The sequence below is a fragment of the Urocampus carinirostris genome, chromosome 13 (assembly GCF_059441175.1).
Source record: "Urocampus carinirostris isolate Australia breed hairy pipefish chromosome 13, RoL_Ucar_1.0, whole genome shotgun sequence".
Classification (NCBI taxonomy): Eukaryota; Metazoa; Chordata; class Actinopteri; order Syngnathiformes; family Syngnathidae; genus Urocampus; species Urocampus carinirostris.
The window spans coordinates 15,958,131-15,976,654 of record NC_142361.1 but is presented as its reverse complement, the minus strand read 5'-3'; the positions used below and the strand labels follow the sequence as shown (position 1 = coordinate 15,976,654).

Genomic DNA, 18,524 nt, shown 5'->3' with positions numbered 1-18,524 from the left:
AGCTGAATCAAATGAGTGGTCACTCTGAGAAGGATGTGAGCATGCGCGGTTGTGCAGGTAACGTCTTTAGGTCGTCTAGCGGAGCTGCTATAACTCACATGGAGAAGCTGGACATAATGGAGAAACTTGAGAAAAGTAAGTAAAGTCGTATTGTATATATTAAGTGTGAGTGTAGCCGATGTTAATAATACAAATTAAGCCGTGTTTTGTTTTATGTTATCAGAAAGTTCCGCTTTGAAAATGGGTTTTCAAATTCTGAGAGGGAGAACTAGCATGAAGCCCCATGTTTGTATTACCAAGTCGTCGTGACATTTGGACAAACTTAACACAAGGCAGCAGACCTTTGGCGCCTGGTGACTGCCTGGCTTCATTGACAGATAATCCCTACAATTAATATTAGAGGAGTTGCAGCCCGTTGAAAGTAGCTACCACTCTTAACAACATATTGAACAAACCTGAAGAGGCAGGTGTCATGTAAAACAAATCCAAATTTATCGATTTACGAGGAGTTAAACCCTCGTGGCATACGTCTTTTAATTTCTATTTTTTTAAATGTAATCGGATGTGACCCTAAAAAGTCTTCAATTTGAATGGAAACATTTGGGATAACCCTGTTCATCTATCTTAATGTTCTTTGTTTTACATGTTTTTTATCTTTTGAGTTTGTATTACATGTGTAACCCTCATGGCATGCATTTGTTTTGGTGACACAATTCATGCATACCTGTCAACCTCCACGGCTCCATGCCCATACAAACTGTCGTATTTTCCCTTACAAAATAATCTTTCACCATATTTTTTTTCAAACGTGTTTATGTAGTTTAACATGTTATATTGTACATGTGTTTCGTTATATCATTCTGTACATATTCTTGATAAAAAAATAAATCAGGAACAATTGTTATCAGCATAACTAAAATATCTATTAATAAAACTTTAAATTTATATTTGTAAATAAAGATAATTTTGGAGGAAAAAAATAGGTGGCATTTCTATTTTGTAAACCAAACCACAATATCAACCATTGATGCTTGTATTTTAAATTTCAAACAGACTATTTAACAGGGACAGAAAATACAAACCTTTGCAGCCTTGTGACTGGGAAACATGTTTTTCATAAGCCTTGTGAAGTGGTCGGCAACTGTTGGAGGTATGTTGTGCTCTGCGATGAAATGGCAAAACATCACTTCTGCAGCTGTTGAGGAGTCTTCCGGTGTAGTGCCCAATTTCGCCTCCCCTGCAAAATCCTCCCCCCCTCGCGTGAACGCGCATTCTGCCGCGCTTACGACAATAGCGATCGTATTCTATATAATAAGCTTATTAAAACAATAAAGCTATTTTGCAGGGGAGTCGAAATTATGCACTACAGCAGCAGACGCATGTGCACAGTAGCATCGAATGCACGCTTCGTTTGCAACAAAAAAAAAAAAACGATGCCGAGAGAGGCTACCGCGGCAAACTCGTTTGACTTGATTGATTTGCCGTTTCATGATAGTTGGTGTATACCACTCAGTGTTCAGAGGTATTAGACTTATTCATAGTTTATTTATTCCACCGCTCCTTAGGACAGTCCTAAGTCCTAAAAGTGACAAATCAGACTGGCCTAATTAGAGCTTCGAATTAGTGAAAAAGTGGCAACAAATTTGTTTTTAATACATGCCTTTATTTTGACAATAACAGTTTCCCCAAAGATTTTGCACAATTCATGTCACTGTACATTATAAGGATGCGAAATTGAAATGTAATAACTCTGTCATTTATGATAATTACTTAACTTCCACCCACTCAAAATATTTGGTGACATCAGACCTATCCATACATGTATTGACCCTTTGCACACCATGACGGACGGTAGTAACCTGTAGTAAAAAGCGGACGGGGCCGGTAAACGGTAGACAACAAAAACAGCTATACTATTTACACAAATTGGCAATGACTTGCCAAACGAATATCGCACAGCTATCGGAAAGCATTAACAATGCTAGCTAACAAGCCCTACAGTCCTTATCTTGACATATTTACTCATCTAAAGAAATTGTCCAATCTGCTTGACTTTAAACCACACCATCTCTATCACTATGTTGTAAATAGAGTATCCCTATTATCTGGTGATTATCTAAAAAGCTTATAAAAGTGTAGATGCCTAAAAGCTCTTATCGGTGTTGTGCCGAAAGATGCACTCCCAGTGTAAATTATCCCCCCCTCACGCAAATGTTACTAAAATTACTTCATATCTAATTTTGGGGGGAATGTAATTGAACGGTGAAGCACGGGGCTTTTGCACCTTGCATGTAAATCACTTTTGAAAATATTTATTTTGGCAAAATGACTTTCTCATGTGAAGATTCGTCTCTCATTTTATCCGTTGGTGATTTGGCAGTTCATTTCAGCGTAAAAAGCTTTGCGGTAGAGCACATACCAGTTTTCAATACATGTGATATTAGAAACATTTCTGTTTTAAATCCCTGTTTAATCACAATAAAAGCACCTCATGTACGTAGTAAGAAAGAAATCGCAGCGGTAAGACACTAACGTAGCTAGTTAGCACTAGCTAACTTATTATATTGAGTGTCTTTGATGTGACTCATACCTACTTAACATAAAATTGCTCAGGAATTCATCAAATGTACCAGTCCATCCGTTTTGACTGCAGATAACCATTTCGGTCTTCTGTCTTCATGCAAGGTTCCTTGAAAATTCTTAAAAGGCATTCAATTAATCATTCCAAAAACAAATCCTTAATTAATATTAAAATGTCTTGAATCCAATTTTCAAAAGTCTTAAAAATGTGAACACGTTAATTAAATTTATATTTGTCAGAACTGCTTAAAGTTATTTTTCGTGCATCATGATAAAAATGCTATAAATGTAGCAAAAGAGTTCTATGGAATGAGTAGGTAGTTATCTGCCAGTTTTGACTAAGGATGATGTCTTTGAATATCAATTTTCTTTTTTTTCAATGTCTAAAACTTTGCAGTGAGCTATGATTTTCAGACGTAAAGTTTTCAACTGGAACAAAATGTGATTTAAAAATAAAACAAATTAAACATTTGTTTAAAAGTGCCTCTAATTTATGTGGTGTGTTTTATGTTTTTTGTCTACTTGGTCTTAAAATTGACTTCAAAAGGCTCTTAAAAGGTCTTGAATTTAACTTGCCTTAAAGTGTAGGAACCCTGTCGTCAAAAGGGATGAAATTACAAATCGGGTTTAGAAGCTTGCCCACCGCACAGGAATCAATCACCATGGTTAAAAGCGGTGGTTGTATTCTTCTGTCTGGGTTATTGGTATTTGTTTCAACTCAACTGCCTATTCAAATGCTACTTGCCGTCCGTCATGACACTCATTCTTCCAGAGAAAGTGACGTCAATAGTTTTTAAATTATTATTATTTTTTGTTTCCCCTTAGGACTGTACAAATCCTGAAAGTGACTATAAAGAAAACTAACTGAACTGCATATTGATATATATATATATATAACATCTCTCTGTGAATATTTTGTATGGCCTTATTAGAGCTTTGAATTAGTAAATAAGTGAATATTTAGACTGTATACATTTTTGGTGATGCTAATTTTACATGCCGGGAGTTTGCATGCATGTATGTGCGACTTTAAGAAAAAGCTTTGAAAGGTCGAGCCGATGTTGCAATTTTATATGAGAGGACATTTGAGAAGTAAATCATAGTTGCTCTCACATGTTACGTCATACCCTCATACATACACACCTAAACTCTCTTAAAAATAGTCATGCCAATGATATACACTACTATACTCTCTCATAAACACGACTACTTTCTCACACTTTTTAACATAGGAAAGAGGGTGGTTGAGAAGCAGATTATACTTTCTCTCACATTACATCATACCCTCACAAATACTCACCTAAACTCTCGTAAAAATAGTCATGCTAATGCTATACACTATAATCTCTCATGCATACTACTTTACTCTCATACACATGACTAGACTTTCTCATACTTTCTGCCATATAAGAGGTTGTTTGAGAAGCATATCATACTTGCTCTCACATGTACATCATACCCTCACACAATCACAACTAAATTCTCATAAAAAATAGTCATGCTCAAGCTAAACACAACTATACTCTCTCATACATACTATTATACTTCCATACACACGACTATACTTTCTCACAGTTTCTACCATATGAGAGGCTGTTTGAGAAGCAGGTCATACTTCCTCTCACATATATCCTCATACCCTCACACATTCACAACTAAATTCTCAGTCATGCTCATGCTTAACACTACTATACTTCTACACATTACTAAACTCTCATTCACACTTCTATACTTTCTCACACTTTCTACTATATGAGAGGCTATTTTAGAAGTAAATCATACTTGCTTTCACAAATAACACCATACTCTCACACAAGCATGGGTATGACCGTCTGTATGAAAATGCAGTTGTGGATGTGTGAAAGTAGGGTGTTGTAAGTGAGAGCGAGTATGATTTAACTGCCCAAACGGCCTCTCATGGGTATGACTGTCATTTGTATGTGAGTATACTTGTATATTTGTGAGAGCATGTGTGATTGACTTTTCAAACCTAATTTCACCGTCCCCTCACAGGGAACGTCTGCAATTTGTCATCAAACGAGTGCAGCAGCAGATAAACAAGAGTTCATCTGCGGTCGCTGCACTTTTTCTTTTCATTTGAGCTCCTTTTTATGGCAACCATCACTTCAATTAGTTTGACATCCCCCCAGGCAACATTTGACTTGTAAAAGAACAATCATGGCGCTTTATGAGCTCAGGCAAACTTTATGTAGTGACAGTTTGCGTGCGGTCGTGCACTTACCCGAGGGCGCGTGCATGTTTTAATTGTACGTTTATTTTGTTTAGTGATATTTTTTTCGGAATGACTAAAGAGCAGCTGATGGTAGCCAATTGCACTTTATTTCTGGTTTCATTAGGTTACCTGTGTTCTTGACGGACCGTATTGAGAAGGATTAAGCCATTGATTTTGTTTTTAAAGGGTAATATCTGACCACTTAGATGTTGTTTTTTTTGTGTAGTGCAACATAGCACAAGGAAGAATACACACTAATTAGACTTATAGGGACAGTGTGTATTATTTGAACACAAGATATTACTGCTCGGTGTAGTGCAACCAAAAACGAGTGCTGTAAATCACAACGAAGAATACGAATTATGGAGACTCATGATGACTAAAATGCACCATTTTACTTCTCAAATTTTTGTTCAGCCAGTGTTGAGGTTTTTGGATACCCAACTTAGCGAGATGTCAGGCAATTATGCCAGCTCCTTTAAGGTGTGATTGTAGGATAAATACACATTTCTTGACCTAAGAGGATTAAAAATAGTTCATGTCTTTAAAACAAGTATATGAAATGTTTTTCCCACCAGGATGCAATAAATAATACCCAATGTTTCTTTAAGTAAACAGCTCTGAAGAGCTGCCCTAGTGGCTCCCTAGAGCTTTTTCATTAATGCTTGTAAATGGAAAAAAGAAGAGGGAGGGACAACAACAAAAATAGATATACTGTATAACATTTTGAATCTGCTTCCTGTAAAAGGACAAACAAACACAATAAAACATTCTTGACGTTTTCAAGGCTGTAAAATTTTTTATTTATTTTTCAATAATTTTTTGCTTTTGATTTAAGTAAGGTTTACTTTTTTTGCGGTTCATCTGCAACCTCAGTGGAATTGTTTTAAGTCTAGACTTGAAGCACATGCATATTCTATAGCGTGTGAATGACATATTTCATGTTGAGGATGTTTGTGTATTGCAACATCGTTGCAGCCGTGTCAGCCTGGAATGGGGATTACCTCATGTGCGGCTCTTCTCACGGTTTCTTAATTTCCTCTTACTGAGATTTTGAGTTTTACTTGCCCTCATGTAGGTTTTAGATCAGGGGATGGAGTAATAATTAGTCTGCAGTCTGTACAGCCCTTTGAGACTTCTTGTGGTTAAGGGCTATACAAATAAACATGACTTGTTTTTTTATTAATGTTTTTTATGATTCGCTCACCATTTTTTGCTGCTGACGCTGCTAGGAATGTTTCTATGATGAATGACTCAACAGGTCATGTAAAAAACGGCATATTAACAAGCTCACTACATGTTGGATACGAATTATCCGTCTCTAATTTCGCCTATAATTTTACTTTCAACTACTGAATGACAGCATACTAATTGGTTTTTTACAGTATGTATTTTGGCAAACCTCAAAAACCAAGTACATAGCTGCATTTCAAGCTCAGTTCTGATCTTATGTAAGAGAGACTGTACAGACGGCAAAGGCTGTGGGTCAATTTCAACATTCCCCCTTTTTTAGGTTGTTGGGCAGGGACAAGGAGGGTTTTTTATTGTACACTGAATGTTTTTATAAAGCAATTTATTGCCTGAAAAGTAATATACAAATCAATTTGAATTTATTCAAACTACATAAACTCAATTGATTAAACTGTAACATACTTCCCCTTATTTTTCCCCAGCCTTTCACAAGGTTTTTGGTGTAGCTGTAAAATTAGGTCAACTCCCTCTCCTTCTGCTTTGTAAACTAAATCACATTTCTTGACCAGAGTATTTTTAAAAAAATGCCCGTTTATGTTATCAATTTACTCATTAACGGTCTGTCAAATTCGCCTAAAATCCCAATCCAAGATGTACCCAAAGTAAATTGAATGCTGTTCTGGAACCGTTTCAAAATATGGATGCTTTTGTTCTCTTTTGAAAGGTAACACTGAAATGTTTTCCCAAACGGAAATAATCACTGAACGTGCTACTAACATTAAGTGGTCTAAGTTGGAACACACAGAAATAGAAGGTTCTATTCTTGCCTGATTTTATTTGCTATCACATGCCTGAAGAAAAGTGTAGGATGGGCATCTTAGCTGGAAAGCAGCTGGGACAATGGGACAAACCCTCACCTGGTCCCAAGACAAATTTGATCACAATCTAAAAAACTAAACATTATATTTTGCACATTTTTCTAAATGTATTTCACAGCGTTTAAAAAGGGGCTATTTGGAGACGACCAGTTTGGGCGGGGCGAGGGTGGAAAACGGGTACAGGTGGTGCAGCAAGTCCCCGTAGGGCAACGAATACGATCCAAATTGTCTCTGGGTGTGAATGAGCGAGTTGTCTGTCTCTGTAAGCACTGCGACTGGCTGGCAACCAGTTCAGGGTGTCCCCTGCCCAGTCCCAAGAGATAGCTGGGATGGGCCCCAGCACCCCCGCGACCCTACTGAGGATAAGGGGTGCCGATAAGGGATGGATGTTACACAATGTATGATTAAGGATGATTTTTTTTCTTTTTTCCTTTTTGTCACGACAGCACACATCCTAAAACTTAAGTCAAAAGGAAAGCTAAGTAAAGGATAGTGTGTCAAAGTCCAACATGTGCCCTGGTCTCATTAGACTGTCCTCCGAGAGGCAGCAGAGAAGGAATCATGAAGAATGGCCAATAAAAATGCACGCTGAGACTTTTAGATAGTAAAATATTTTAATTAAATATACAGGAGGTCATAGCATAAAAAAGTCTTGAATCTGTCTCTGCCAGCTGGCTGATTGGTAAACAAACACATGGCTACTGTATCAAAAACACTTTTTGAGGATGCACTGATAAGAAAACCAAAACAAGTGAAAATAACAAATATAAAGTCAAAATCCTAACATCTTAAATTGAAAAACGTAGTGTTTTTAGAGGCTATCTTGCATGTAACCACCCTTTTTTTTCCTTGTACGTACGTCGCGATATATACTTTTTTTGAATCGATTTACAGATTATAACAGTTTGGATACGATAACCACCATTCCCGCGCGGTGTGCTATCTACAGTGCCTTTTATTTACAAACACGCACACGAAAAAATGATAGCGGCCAAAACAGACAAGAAAATGTGAACTTGATCCCATATACAGATTTTTCTTTTCAGACTGTGCTTGTTTGCTGTGGAAAGCAACAACAAGCTTTCTGTATTCAATGGTTGCCATTCCTGCGCTACTAAGTGCCAAACGTTAACTAATAGCACAAAACGGTCAATTGGTGCAGTTTAGCCTCACAAATCAGTAAAACTAACAAAAAATGAAGCATTTTACTTTCACCGGTGGAGGCAGCACTTTATGGCCCATGTGTCTGATAGCCGTTTAGTGGTTTTGTTGTAGTATGAGAGTTTATATGTAAAAGAATAGATCTTGGCTCATGTAACAGCGAGCGTAAAACACTTTGCAACAAACTTCCCCTCAGGAATCAACATTAAGTGCCAAAAATGATAGCGCAAGATGAGCAAAAGGCACAAGTATTTTTAAAGCGTCCTAAATGACCACATTCTTTCTTTAAAAACAACCATATGGTTTAAAAAGAGATCTTTTCAAGTCACAAACGCGGTGAAATTGTGAATCGCAACGAGGTTGGTGATAGGCTGCTCAGTAATGCCTCTGCCGATACCATGGCTCTATAAAGACAGCAGATTATTTTTTTGTCCTATAATCCAAAGAAAATCCGCCTCTACACACTTGAAATGACTTCGGACGCATATTGTCTTCAAGCACCTCCAAGGGCCACATATCTTAATGCGCCATACAGGATGGTTCCGACTGAAAAAACGGGGAGCACGAATTCCATTGATTGGATAAGTCATACCACGCATGTTAATGTTATCTTAACACCTACTTGGCTTTTGTTAGTTTCAAGTTCCTTTGGCGCTTGTTGTTTTTTACCAAAGAGTTGGAATTTCTCATTTCTGACTAAAGTGGTTTGCTTCTCAAAGGTTGACAAAAGGCCAAACAGCCAACCGTGCAGTGTGAAGACCTCAAAAAAACAAAGCCTTAGTCATGGCAGCAACATGTTTTGTTATCACCTATTGCTGTGCTTGACGCGGCGCAGTTTTAGCTCTCGGACGCAGTAAACAAAAACTAAGCGACCACCAGTCTCGCTTAAATGTTGAGTGAAAATCTGAAGTGAGCACATACGCATCGCAACTGTGCAAATCAAGACACGAACAAAACTGTACAGTAAGTGGTGATACAAATACAGAACAGTGCAAAAGGTAAAAACAAATAATTTTCTGTCCGTCTCACAGATTGAGTTTGTCATTTTGCTGCCGGCCTCCCATCCGACGTCTGAACCGCAGTCTTTGCTTAGCAACGAAAAGGCGCGGGCGGGACCAGCCGGGGTTCCTCACAGTCTTGTGCTGGGGTGTATAGAGGACAGCTGTGGCGGGGCGAGGGTCGAAAACGGGTACAGGTGGTGCAGCAAGTCCCCATAGAGTGCCGCCCCGCCAGGGTGCCGGAAAAAGTGGTGCGGGCTGGGGGCAGAGGCCAGGAGCTGGCGGTGAAGCAGCATGGAGTGAAAGGCCAAGGGGGGCGCCAGTGGGGACACGGCTGACTGGCTTTTAAGGTACTGCAGGCCTGGGTGCTGCTGGAGCCCTTCTTGTGACACCAGGCCGCCTGGCGGGTACATGCTGGCATAGAGAGGGACGGCGTGCGATAGCGGGAAGGCAGGGGCTGAGTGGCCCTCGGGGAGGTGGTTGAGGTGGACTGCGTGGGCTGGCTCTGCTGCTTTCAGCTCCTCAGGGTCACTGCTACGGATGATTGGTGCGGGGTGGATGGGTGTGACCACACGGACTTTCCTCTCTGGCACTTCCTCTCCCTCCGGTTCTCCAAGGCTTCGCTTCCCCAGCCGGACGGGGCTGGTGTGACATGAGTCTGATGAGGATTTGGAGATGGGGAAGGGTGGCGATTGGTCCCGCTTGGGAGGTAAAACAGTCATGGGCGGGACTCTGCACGCCTTCGGATGCGACTCCAAGCCCTGGTGCACTACAGAGTAGGGGAGGCCGCAGAAGGGCGGTTTGGAGAAGGTGGACACCCGGTGTGTGAGCACCTTGGGCACTGTGAAATCTTGCGGCTCGTCTTCGACCTCTTGTCTCTCAGATGGAGTCTGCATGCTGTAGTGCGATCGGTACGCGAGGCCTTCCTGCTCTAGCCCGCAAACGAATGGCCGACCGCCCTTATTCTCTCGCCGTTCTTCGTATCCGGCTATTCTGTCCTGGCTTAAGCAGTTTTCAGTCTGCCGGTAGAGGCTGTGCAGATGCGGCGATGAATAGCAGTCCTCAGCAAAGCTCCGAGCCTGGAGGAGTCTATCTGAGGTGTTTTCGACCGTGTCGCGGTCCTGCTCCCATGGCAGATACGGCTGCCATGGGGCACTGACGTGAGGCTGCAGGAGGTGGGTGGAGCTCCTCTCCTGTGGGGGTTTGCTGCTCTGCGCATGCTGAATGACAGAAGGCCGAAACAATGGCGCCACCTCTGGGAGGCTATCAGACCCTGGCTGCCTGTGACCCTTGTCTTCATCTTTAATCTGCTTGATGTCTCTCTCCAGAGCGAGTCCTGGCTGTAAGGATGATGTAAAGGAGAAGGAAGTTGACTCACAGACTTGGGAAAGAAGTTTCTTCTTGGCCAGAGGCGACATAACACCTTGGCCAGCTTTGCAGTACGCAGTCATCTGCGCTGGACTCTCCTTCCTGATAACACCGTACTCTTCATTGTCCGAGAAAGGGTCTGCGCTCAAATCGAGGGGCTGTCTCTCCTGCTTGCACATGGGCAACACTTTGCCTACTCTGCCAACATGATTCTCCAAAGAGTCCTTCCCTTGGGGGGCGGTGTCAGGTAATGCCACGTGCCCAGCGGGTTTGTTCTGGTCCCAGCGATAAGGCAGGTAGGCGCTTTTGACCACCTGGTGGACCTCAGTCTGGCCGGCTTGGAGAGCCTCGCTGATCTGCCTCCATTCAGGCAGAGCTCCGGCATGTAGGGGCCGTGGGGCAAGTGGTGCCGTGCTGGTGTCGCCCTCAATGGGGCGCAGCGCCTGGCCGGTCAAGGACTCTTTCTTTTTTGGTGTCACGTGGAGCTCCTCCTCTTCGATGAGAATTGGCTCGTCCGCGCTCGGCGTTTCCAGCTTGATGACCGCTTCTCCTTTCAGCTTGCAGTCCTGGAGATGGAGACAAGTTTTGCGATCATTTGATAAATCCAATCGGCGGGTTTTTGGGGTTTTGTCATGAAGGTCTATGTGTGTTGCCGTGTCTCTTTTTCCCCACCACACACTGATAATTTAATGGTTGCAATTAAACATCCAAACAAAATACTGTATTTTCTACACTACAACATGCACCGGATTTTAAGATACACTGGATTATAAAGCACGTGAAAGTGAGTAAAATCTACCCTATTTGCGTATAATCGTTGAGCTTTATATACACTTATGGAAAATATTAATGAAACAATACAATGATAGATTAGTTGATAAGTGTCGTCAATACATTACCACTAAACCACTATGCGTAAATAACCTCTCAGTTCAATACGAACACACGTAAAAGAGCTTGTATAGTATTTCATTGAAAAACTTTCTCCATTCTCACATTCCTTTCTGAAGAAGTGGAAAGATTGTTAATCCATCAGAATGCAATATGCAAATTGGTGTTCCTGAAACAGTGAATAAATAGTGTGTCTTGGGCAAGTACAGCCCGACGGCGTCCATCCCTTCCCAGGCTGTTTTTTTGGGTAGGGGTGTGCTCCCCAATATGGAACAGACAGCACTGTTTTCCATGGATATCAGTGTCGTCCTGCTCTTCAGATATTACCCGGATTTGGCATTGACAGGTAGTGGCGTATGTGTGACAATACTTATCTTTATCTTTAGTAAACCATAGAGAGTTGATTTAAATGGATAATGAACAAACAAAAACAGATATAAATTTCTGTGATTTTTTTTTTTTTTTTTTTTAATGACATTGACTATTTATAATATTTAAAAGAACGCTTATATGGTACTTCATGTATTATTGCTTGTTACTTGTGAATCATTATTTTTGTTTTCAAAAATGTATTTCATAGTGCCTCCGACTGGTAAAAAGCATCAATTTCCTATTTTTATTAGAGGTCTACTAAATCTAAATGTAAGAAAAATTGTTTGAAACCTAAAAAAGAACAGTTTTCTCATCATAATTATACAGTAATAATCAGTAATGAGGTTCACGCTTTACCGTTACGCTACTTCATGAATTGCGTTGTACATTGTTTTCTGAATTCTTATTGGCTGAACAGTCTCCCTGTTTATCATTTGACGGTGCTGTAGTCATTCCTAAAAAAAGTGTTAGCCAGTACTTATTTGTTAAACAAGTGCTTGGGCCTGTAAAGTGTTTTTTTCGTATCGTTTTCAGTGTTTGTATAATAAATGTAAAACAAAAAGTTTCTACTTCAGGGATTTCACCTATTAAAGGTTCTTATTGGAAAGTAGCCCACCCCAATAAATGAGGAAATTAGTGTACTGTTATACATTAGCTTTACATGAAATTATGTTCAAATGAGTTTGGTGTATTTGGGAACATTATTTAAGTGATGTTAAGTTACAAAATTTCAGAAACAACGTGTTTGTATGCACACAAAATGATGTCTGCAACTCACCAGTGTTTGCGGCTGGCATTTGGCCTCCTCAACACCGCCACCTTCACAGCGCTCCTTATGGGACACTGTCTTGGCAGGGGTTGGGCTCTTGGCCTTCTTGGCTTTAGCTGATGTCCCCTTCTCCTGGTTGCGTGGTTTGGTCAAAGGAAGGGGCTTGTCCTGCTCGCCTTTAAGGTGCCTCTCATATGGCAGGAGAAGCCTACAGGAGACAGAAAGTAGACATTGTTACGTCAATGAGCAAGCAAACATTTTGAGTCGTGGGCCGTGTTGATTTTATACTTTGGTAAACACTTAAAATGAGGAGAGATGACATCAATGGATTTTGAACTTGCAAGGACACCAGGGAGAGAACCCTTCAGATAAGAGAATTCAATTCCCCATACTGAAGCTCTCTCCTAAGACCTTTTTTTAAATGAAATCTTTAAGGTAACAAAATTACAAGATTAGCCCTAAGGGGTGTGAATATTAAAGAACAACAACATGATTGGCCAAAAGCAACAATGGTGTAATAATCAAAACAACAACCCTGGAATAGTCAAAATTAAGGCCATGGCATCCTATGAAATCTCTTTAGCAGTTGTCCAATATTAAAAAAAAGAATAAACTTGTGTGGCCTTCCCAGGAGAAAGAAAATGTTTTACAGAGTGATTTGACTTTTTGTATCCATCCATAATCTCAAATCCGATGCCGCTGCAAAATAGGAGTAAAAATGATAATGTTGACCTATCCAATTTTTCTCATTTGCATTTATAAATGAATATACGTGAAGACAGCAATATGTACATCCTTGATTGTTGCTAAATATATTAAGTCCAACAAATTTGTTTAAAAACTCACAGATAAAGCAAAATAATTTATTAGATGCCTATATTTATGTACTAGAGTTGATCATACGCATTGAAAATGCTTGAAATTTGATAATTACAATACAATAAATACATGATGAAAAATAGAAAGTACTGTACAGAAAAATGTAGCCAGCTATTCAAATGTTGGCCATTAACGTTTTGTGATAAATATATTTATTATGGGTGGGGAGTTACAACAAAGGACACTGGGGACAAGAGTGGCACCAAAACAATGACATTTGATCAAAGCGGCGCTGCCACGAGCGGCTGCCTTTACCAGCAGCTGCCCTGTTGTTTTATTGTCTGCTCCTATCTTCGGTGTTTTTTCTTCCCGTTTTGACAACTACTCTATGGATTACTTCTATCCTATGGACATGGGTTTTAACGCACAAGAAATGCGTTTATTCAAGGAATTTCTACTCCTTGCCCTGAAGATTTCTCGTGCCGGCGTGATGAAGGGGCCTATGGTGGAGGAAAAGCCGGAGCTAGCGAAGCGGCTAGCGGCGTTATAAGTCTTCGGTACCATCCGTAATCATGGTAAATGCGAACTCACGACCAAATAAGATCATCGAGTGCTGGTGGAAAACATCGAAGCGCACAGGGAGCGCAGTTGCTGTGTTTTGCGGAAACGTGGCTCACGTTTAGCATTCCGGACGCTAACGTGTAGCCACCCGGAGCTACCCGGAGCAATCCGGCTTCAACGCTGCTAAACAGAGACACGAAAACTGGGGAGAATCGGAGAGGAGGCGGACTTGCTAACACGAGGTGGTGTATCCCTGGATTTTCACAAAGAAAAGTTTTCCATCTGCCGCAGGGATGTCGAAATTTTGGACTGGCGTGACGTCATCCACTTCGCTACAAGCACCCCTAGGGCATCATGTTCATCTGTTAATAAACAACAGGGTAGACTGCTGGAAGTGTGAATTTCCCTACGGGGATGAATAAAGTATCTATCTATCTATCTATCTATCTATTTTTTTTATATTGGTAGTACTTTGTTTACCACTGTATATTATCATTCTTTACCATTTTAGTTTCGTGGGACAGATTTAAAAGCCGGACTAGCCGCAATTTTCATACCTGGCAACCTCAGCCAATTGCTCCCTTTATTAATGATTGCAATTCCTCTTTATTAAGCAATAATAAATCCCACTTTAAAAGCACAGCACTTATTTACTCACAGCAAGAAAGACTTTAAAAATACTGCGACAAAACTAGCAAACTATGATATGAGTTTGATGTATTTGGGAACATTATTTAAGTCATGTTACGTTACAAAATTTCAGAAACATCTCTATCGTGTTTGTATGCACACAAGAGGATGCTACCAGTGACTGAAACAATCTCTAAAATAGGTAAGATGAGATTGGTATAAAATTTTTATGCGAGCACACAATTTCAAATGGTCAAAAAGCGTGTGAAATATGGCCATAACATGCAAGTTAACATGTATTGTGTAATGCAACCTAAAACAATTTCGACAAACCACAAGGAAGAGTACCACCTACTAACACTACAAGTGACCAAATCTCACAATTTTTCTTCTCAATTTTAGCATATCACAAAGTTTTGGGGGTACCTGTGGCAGCAGCAAGATGGTGGACAGTCATGTCACCCCTGAGGTAAATCTCATTTTTTGTCAAATAAAAAAAATGTATCGACCTAAAAATATTTAAAAATGCACATTTATACATAATTCCTGTATCTTTGCTTATTATTTAAACCAATATTTTTTTTAATGTTTCTTTTTTACCACTATTACACAATGTACCTTATCATGGTGCAACCTGGACACATCACAGGTCTGAGCAATCACACAAAGTCTGTGACGATTGATTGGAACGTCGAGCAATAATCCATGCTGTGTGTGGCAACCAAATTATTGTCAAACATGTCCAAAACCTTAGATTTGGTTGAGGTTCCGGCAATGGTATGTTTATTTTATTTGTACATATTAATGAATTGGTTAATGTACTAATGGAAAGGTCGCCCTGAGCAAAGGCTAAAACTTACAGTAAGTTACGTACAAAGTGCATCCAACAGTTCAACAGTGGGGACCATCTCCACCAGTGCCTCCTGCCTCTCCACTCCCCCCCACACTCCTCTCTCCAGCTTCAGCTCACAAGTGCACTTACTTTGTTTTTTTCAATCTCTTGTTGATATTGACTTCAAAATGCTGCGTTTAAAAACAGAGGGAACCTGCTTTTTTTACCGGCATGCACTGTAATTCTGACCAAATTTGCTAGTGAATTCATTTTGCAATTTGAGCCCTGATTTTGTGTGATGCATAGATTTTCCTGTGCGCTATGAAGGTCTGTCCCAGTCCCTGCAATATTTAATCGGGTGGGGTTCGGGCTGAGGTTGGGCGGGCTTTTTTAGGCCTGATTTTACCTCTCAAAGAAGCAATAACAGAATAGTCAAAAATGGAGTACAGACGCTCCCATACTTGCGAACATTCGAATTACGAAAAACGGTAGAAACGAACATTTCTTTCGGGATGTCGAAAAATATTTGGACATTGCTGCAAGTTACATTTTGTATTGTGCGCCTTAATCAGAGTATAGGACATTACTGTAGTGCTTCTTTCTCCTGCTACTGACTTGTGGTGCTTAGAGAGCTCACCCAGCATCCTCCCCGAAGAAGAAATCCGGCTTCCTCTTCCTAGTTCGTGTGTGAACATTCTATACTGAATCTCCAGCGCACCAGAACTTTTACAATTTTCTTTTTTAATATCTCGTGCATCCATTCACTATGGTTGGTGTGAAGTGTAAAGAAGAGGCAAGCTATTTCATTTGAAACGAAAGTGGAATAAGAGCTTGATGCCGTTGAGAAAATGGTTGGATCACTTTTTTTCGTCCTCTCTACGGAGGAGGACCTCTTTAGGCTCACATTCCAAAAGTAAGTTAAACTCAACTTTATTTATCTTTATAAAGCATATTACTTTATGAAATGTTTATGTTTTAGTACAAAACAATACAGGTTACTTTAAACAAGCCTTAAACATACTTGTATAAACCTTAATCATACAAAATATAGCACTGGAGCAACTTACGAACAAATTCAACATACGAACGATCTTGTTCGTAAATAGGGCAGCATCTGTATCACCTTTCAACAAGATATTTAAGCTTTTGAAAAAAAAAGTAGAGAACAGTAATATTAAAAGATTATTCGACATCATATATAAACAAAACACATGTTTGAAAGTGTTGTTGCCTGGGTTATTAGAACCTGGCATGCAATAGCTAATTCTATCGTAATGATACCAAGTTAGGGGAAATCCACTCCCTCTTGAATGCCAGAGAATGTGTGCGTGTGCACGAGTGTTTAATTCCTGCTGAGACAAATCACACTGCTTATTATTTAAACCTTGAGGGGAAAAGAATCTTGGCTTTTCCTGGACATTATTGTACTATATCCATTTCTCCCTTTTTGACTAACATGCCAACATGATTCATCCCTTCAGCTGCTACGCGCATCTTCTTTGGCTGACAGGATTACACGCAGATGCTCGCATTGTATAAAGGCGGTGAGAAGCCAGCATAAACATCACGGGCCTCGGGTCTTCCCAGTTCTGGGAAGCTGCGTTCAAGTCCTAGCCGGGACCAGGTCTGGACTTGACAATGGCAAGTGAGCAATATAACACCAATTTGGCTCTGCGTTTAGATGGGCTGATGACAATCAAAAAAAAAAGGATGCAACAAAAATAATGTTCTTACTTCACTGTCCAAAAATGTTTCTCATTTTAAGTACATATTTTCTTGTTTGTTGAAAAAAGAAGGAACATTCTTTAAAAAAAGCAAAAGCACATATTGTCCTGGAAAGAAATATTTACAACCGTGAATCGAACAAGAAATGCTTAAAAGAAGGCAAACAATGTACCGCTTGCTAGATAATACATACACAATTACACATTGTATATTACCCTATTGTTATTACAGTGTGTATTTTATGTAGCACTATTTAAATACTCTATCTCAACACGTTATATTGGGTATTTATGTATTCGATTTATTTTATTTTATTATTATTTCATTTTCAACACAAGGATACTGCTGGACGTACGGGGGATGAATAAAGTATCTATCTATCTACACGATGTAATGTTTAGTGCCACTGACAAATAGTGCTACAAAGCACAAATAAAGAATACAAACTATGGAGGCTCAAAGTGAAAAAAAATTTTTTTTTGGGTCTTTTTCTTTTTTCGGGGGGCCCAGTCCTTCACAAGTTATTTGTTTAGGGGGTACCCGTATCAGCAAGATCGGGGAAAATCATGTTAACTCACTCTGTGTGTGCCTCATGTGGAATACAAATTTCTCAAACAGCAAGTATTTTAAAAATCCCCATTTATTATTCAAATCAACATTGCTTTTTTTTACCTCTTAGAGGTGCTGAAAAATAAACGATGTCCCTTTAAGAAATAATTTTGTTATTTTCAAGAAAAACAAAGTTAAAATATCTTAAAACTGAAAAAAATACCCTTAAAATAAGCAATGTACACTGCAAAAAATAAATACCTGATTCTGAGTACATTGTGTCTTATTTTTCGAGATTTTTGCTTGAATCAAATAATAAAAATCATTATTAAAGGGTCACTTTGTATTATTTAGCACCTCATAGTGGTAAAAATATTGATTTAAATATGAGGGAGAGTACATGAACTATTCAATAAATATGTGATTTTAAAACAATGGAGATACTAAAGACCCTTTTTGCCTTATTGAAATAAATCTTATTTATGGGATTTGTTTTGTACAATATACATTTTTGTGGGGTTCTGTTCAAAACAAACAGACATAATTATCTTTGAAGGAAGCTTAAAATTATTGATTTAAATAATAAGCATAGAAACATAAACAATTATATGAACATGCATTTTTAGATAACAATAGTAGATCAAGAAAAAGGTAGTCATTTTACATAACATGAGCCTCACCCAGGGAACAAACCCAATTGTCTGACATCGTGCTGCTACGGGTTCCCAAAAACCTCGCGAAAGGCTGTGTTTTTTTATTGTTCACTCAAGTCTCAGTAGTTTGTATTCTCCCTCGTTCTTTTTTAGCACAGAGTTTCGGTTGCAAGGCGTATAAAGAGAACATCTAGTGGTTCAATATTTTACTCTGTCCCGCTAAAATAAGCACAATTACCTACCATTTGTTAGATGATATGTTAAAACAAATGACTTTGTATAAAATGCTTCAAATGTGCAAAATTATGAAATAT

General features: G+C 39.4%; 1 protein-coding gene and 1 long non-coding RNA gene across 2 annotated transcripts in view; one reads left to right on the top strand and one right to left on the bottom strand.

The window, feature by feature from the left end:
* Nucleotides 1-36: 36 nt before the first annotated feature.
* Nucleotides 37-17,193, top strand: LOC148353858 (uncharacterized). The gene is made up of 3 exons (XR_015852427.1): nucleotides 37-135; nucleotides 14,854-14,920; nucleotides 16,765-17,193. It is a non-coding gene; the product is annotated as an uncharacterized LOC148353858 (long non-coding RNA).
* arid5b (AT-rich interaction domain 5B) overlaps nucleotides 7,475-18,524 on the bottom strand; it is a 153,120-nt gene continuing 142,070 nt past the window's right edge. Inside the window, exons 9-10 of the mRNA XM_088351160.1 lie at nucleotides 12,451-12,649; nucleotides 7,475-10,975 (exon numbers count right to left, since the gene is read on the bottom strand). Of these exons, the coding sequence (XP_088207286.1) occupies nucleotides 9,173-10,975; nucleotides 12,451-12,649 (2,002 nt within the window). The 3' untranslated portion in view covers nucleotides 7,475-9,172. The remainder of the gene's footprint in view (nucleotides 10,976-12,450; nucleotides 12,650-18,524) is intronic.